At 41.9% G+C, this 5,078-nt stretch overlaps 1 protein-coding gene across 1 annotated transcript in view; it reads left to right on the top strand.

Annotated features, from left to right (window-relative positions):
- Positions 1–3,601, top strand: part of DCLRE1C (DNA cross-link repair 1C) — a 32,927-nt gene extending 29,326 nt beyond the window's left edge. Inside the window, exon 12 of the mRNA XM_032799967.2 lies at positions 766–3,601. Within this exon, the coding sequence (XP_032655858.1) occupies positions 766–1,769 (1,004 nt within the window). The 3' untranslated portion in view covers positions 1,770–3,601. The remainder of the gene's footprint in view (positions 1–765) is intronic.
- Positions 3,602–5,078: the final 1,477 nt, after the last annotated feature.

Genomic DNA, 5,078 nt, shown 5'->3' with positions numbered 1-5,078 from the left:
AGGCAAAACAGGCTCCATGGTTGCTATGCTATGGTATCTGCCAGGGCAATCCAGGGAAAAAGGGCACGAAATGATTGTCTGCTGTTGCATTCACGGAGGAAGGAATGAGTGACGACATTTACCCAGAATCACCTGCAACACTGTTTTTGCACCATCATGCATTGGGATCTCAACCCAGAATTCCAATGGGCGGGGGAGACTGCGGGAACTATGGGATAGCTACCCACACTGCAATGCTCCAGAAATCAATGCTAGCCTCGGTACATGGACGCAGACAGCCGAATTATTATGCTTTGTGTGGCCGCATGCACTCGACTTTATACAGTCTGTTTTACAAAACTGATGTATGTAAAATCTGAACAATCCCATAGTGTAGACGTACCCTGAGACAGCAATTGCTTGTTCTGTGCCCACAACAGAGCTGATCCGACAAATACCAATACTTGGGCAATCCCACTAAAGTGAGGGTAGAGTCTTATCCATTAAAATGCTACAATTCAATATAAGGAACCAATTGTACCTATTGGCCAACAATGATGATTGTGATAAGTGTTTATTTACTACATGTCAATATTAATACAGATCTGCACAGTCCTCCCCAGGCATAATAAATTGATTGATTTGGTGTCTGTCTATAGATAGAACTGTTTTAAGTAATGGAATTTGTGTATACGTATTTGACCGAGTTTGTATCGTCCCTATAAATCCCTTTGCTAAATTCTGTGAGACTGCTCATTGCGATCTTTTTTGGCCTTGTCTTGACAGATGAGGGCAGTGATGATCTCTTCGATACAGAATTGACTCCTGTAAGGCATAAGATTCCAAAACATCACGTGGAGACAATGCTGCCCGAGACAAAGGCTTCATCTGAAAACTCTGAAGGAAGCCGTAGTGAGAATGAGAGAAGTTACAAAGCAACCACTATGCCTATGTCTTCACAGGTAGACTTCGTAGACTGTGAGGAATCAAATGGTGAAGATGATGATGATGAAGAATCTGAAAAAAACACAGTTTGGGCTGAAGTTGTAGCCCACAATCGAGACTCCACTTTGATACTGGGAAATCCAAATAAAGAAGCCCATTCGGACTTGACCTGTCCATTGACTAGTGGCCAGCAGGAATCTAATGCAGATATGCCACAGTGGGATGTTTTCTTTAAGCGAGATATTAAAACTACAGATGATAGTTCTGAAAATGAGGACCATCCCCCATCTTCCATAGATGCTGGTAGGTCCCAGTCACCAAACTTGTTCAGTGATTCAGATAGTTTAAGTGATTCTACCCACATCTCCTCACAAAATTCTTCTCAGTCAACCCACATATCAGAGCAGGGGAGCCAGGGTTTGGACAGCCAAGCAGACACAGTACTCATCACCTCCCAACAGACACATGGTGCAGATTTCAGCTTTTTGAACAAAGGTGGGAGCAGAGTAACAGTTTCTGTGTCACATTTCATGGCCATGGATAATCAAACTGAATCCCATAGGTGGAAGCCTTTGGAACAAAATACACCTTGCCCAGGAAATACTGACTCTGATTTGAAAGGGAAAAACCAAGAGATGAATGCAGAAGCTGGTGCTGCTCAAACACAAAACATGCTAATTGAAGTAAATAATGAGAAATCGAAGACTCCTAATCCAGAATTAGAAAGGGACTCTCAGAGCTCCTCTGACTTTGAAATCCCTTCAACCCCCGATGCTGAGTTACCTAGACCAGATAAGCTGCACGGTCTGTACAAGAAGCTAGCAGCAGGTGAAACGATATACTGACTGAAGGGAATCTCTTCTGAATTTTGGAGCTTCTCTTAAAATATGGACAGACACGCACTCGAGTCAACCTAAGCTGTATTCAGAGGTATATAAAAATTGTACTTATCCCCACTTCTCTGTTCAGGGCAGACTTACTACATTTCCTTAGAAATCTCACTACTGATTGTAGAGACACTAGGATGTGCAATAAATTTTTCCTCCTCAATGAACTCTTGAAAAGGAAGACATTCCTGGAAGAGAAATGAAAACGTTATACTTGATAGGAGGAAAACACTAAGCTGACAAACTGAAACCGGTGTTTAACCACAAAAAAGTGGACAGTGCATCTTAGACTGGTGAGACATGCAGGTGTGCAGTAGAGAAGGGAAGGAGAAATAAACCAAAGAAGGTAAAGACAGGAGCACTAAGTGAAATTTAATTGAGTGATATCAAGCCTTCAAGAGTCGGCAGGTAGCTAACCAGATCTTTGAATTTGTAAATGTCTATATCCAAGGCAATCTTTATAAAGCTATGTTTTAATAAACTTTATAAAACTCTTAACTCTGCATATATTTACCACAGGCGAGTAATTCTTTCAGAGAGCAAAGTACACTTGCTACTCTCTAGTCAGACTAATAAGACTATAGTCTTAAATGTACTGGATTTGCTTAATTTTCAAAAGACCTTTAAAATTAGTTGTATAGCAAATGGCTTGGGCCTACCCAGGAACTGTTGTTAAGGTCAAATGGTAGACTTTTGGCTGTAAAGAACAATTTAAGTGAGATGTTGCAAACCAACTGTAAACCGCCTCCTGCCCACCCCCCCTTGTCATTAGTCCTACCCAGCTCAGTTTTCAAGAAAAGAACAGTTCCAAACTATGTCTAGTGATTTAAACACTACTCGCCAAAAAATATTTCCTAATGTTGTCTGTTTAAACTTCTGTTTTCACACATGCTCAGTTTTTCTTATTCTTCCATTTGGTTCTTTGTACATGTCTGCTTGCGTGTATGTTGTTTAGAAAAGGCTAACTTGAAGCTGTCCTTAAGTGAATTGCAATGTATAATCATCATAGTGTTGGGATCAAGTCTTGACGTAACCAATTCCTGTGAGTTGTCACCCTCCCTAGAGTTAGACTAGAAGGGACAATTAATAGATCTATTTTAACCTCCTGTATGTCACAAGTCAGTAAACTTCACAGCGTTACCCCTGTATGGAGCCTAATAGTTTGTGTGTGGCTAAAGCACATCTTCCAGAAAGGCATCTAGTCCTGAGCTGAAGATTCCAAGAGACAGAGAATCCTCCCTTTGGTTGTCTTCAAGTGGTTAATGACCCTTACTTGTTTTAAAAATTGTCTAATTTAAATCTGACTTTAGCTTCCAGCCATGGTTCTTGTTATGCCTTTTTCTGGTAGATTTAAGAGCTCTTTAGTACCTGCTGTTTTCTCCCTGTGCAGTTACTTAAAATTTGTCTCCTCATTCTTTTTGATTAGCCAAACAGACTGGACTCTAATTCTCTCACTGTAACACATTTTCTCCAGCCCTCAAACAACATGTAGCTCTTTTCGGCACCGGCTCGTTTCTAGGTTTGTTTGGCAAAATCTATTTTCCATAAAACGGTGGCAACTGTATTCCTGTCCTAATTCTTTACCAAATGAATCCAGAATCAGCTTTTCTAATTTGCCCTGGATTCATATCAAGCCTGTATACTGGTGTTATCCTACTTGTCTTTGAATACTGGCACGCTAGCAGTCTTCCAAGGTGTTGGGGTGGTAGTGGTTTTGTTTTATTTTTCTTTTGTAATATAGAGCTCGCTCCAGTGAATGTTCCAAATAACAAAGATCTGAGAGACTTTCACTGTGGACCTTAAGTGGGTATGTAAGTAACACTTGAAATGACCCCCTACATTTGTTTTTTCTTTACTCAAAGCAGATTACGCTAGCGTCCAGCCATGTACCCTCTGCTCTAAGTTAGGGAGCTGCAGTAGCACTTTTTTGATTCTACTAAATACTTGTTCTAGGCTTTTTTTTAACAAAAACTTCCTTCCTTGAATTTGTGTTAGCTCAAGCAACTGAACTGTTGTTCGTAAATGGACAGGAGTCATTCAATCTATGAGGTGTTAATATTTTGAGGGAGGAGAGCAATCGAATCCCTAAGACTGTGTGCCACAGCCCTCAGCCATAGCATAGAGGAGTGTAATACTTACTAAGCTCCTGCACACTCCTGGAGTAACATAACTTTGAATATGAAGTAGGACTGACTAATCCACAGATGGGGAAACAGATCACTTATGCACAAGAACATGGATATTAAGAAATAAACTTACAACTCACTGAAAAAGAATACAAATTTCAGAAAAAGTTGACTGTCTAGTTTAGGCACACTGCAAATTTATCTATTCTAGGGTGTCCTATCCCTTCTGCTATACACAGTAAGCTGTGGGAAAGGGTTGCTAAAATTCTAGCTCCCTACTGATTTTTCTTCCCTACTTGGTGCTGCTCTCGGCTAAAACAAATAGAACTAAGTTTCAGGGGAGGTAGGCTTGTAAACATGGTTTCACTGGGAGAGTTCAATCAAAGGTAGTTCCTGTCTCCTTTCATCTTAAATCATACCTGTTGGCTATAGGGGTGTGATGAGCGGGAGACTCACTGTGTCTAAAGTTGTTACAAAATGCTGTATTTTTGAATGCCTTCAGTGGACACGTTAGGAAAGCAGTTTGAGCAAGTGATGCTGTAAGGGACTGCTGGTGTGTAAAAAGCACTCTTGGGATATGAAGTTTTGGACAGGAGAAGATAAGCATAATTTTAGGGAGGGCGTGGTTTAGCTGTAGGATCAACTGAGCTCAAAGTTTGCAGCCTTGGAGAAAGAGACCGACCCATCTTGCTGCAGAAGAATTCCGGTTACTGAGCCCTAAAGCATGTTACAGGGGTAAAGAAGGGAAATCATTTATTTTTTCTTACCTGTTTCTCATGCTGTTTAGTAAAGAGCAAGGGTGTTTTAAAATCCTGCGCAGATTGCTGTGCTGTTACAGCTAGCGTGCCCCTGAAAAGAAATTGTAAACCCAAAGCCCTCACCTCGATGGTGTTCTGGGAGGGGGTCTGAGCTCTCCTGGGTGGTGCTAGACCAGAGGCAGGGCTGCCCAGAGGATTTAGGGGGCCTGGGGCAAAGTAGGGGAGCTGCAGCACTTGTACTTACCTAGCAGCGGTCCCAGTCTTCGGCAGCATTGGCCCTTCAGTCACTCCGTGTCTTTGGCAGCACTGAAGGGCCCCCCTGCCGCTGAAATGCTGCTGAAACCTGGACTGCCACCAGGCCAGGGCTTGTGGGGCTCCTGCAG

The sequence above is a fragment of the Chelonoidis abingdonii genome, chromosome 1 (genome assembly GCF_003597395.2).
Source record: "Chelonoidis abingdonii isolate Lonesome George chromosome 1, CheloAbing_2.0, whole genome shotgun sequence".
NCBI lineage: Eukaryota > Metazoa > Chordata > Testudines > Testudinidae > Chelonoidis > Chelonoidis abingdonii.
Note: the sequence above shows the minus strand (reverse complement) of the source record. Positions and strands in the feature narration are given on the sequence as shown.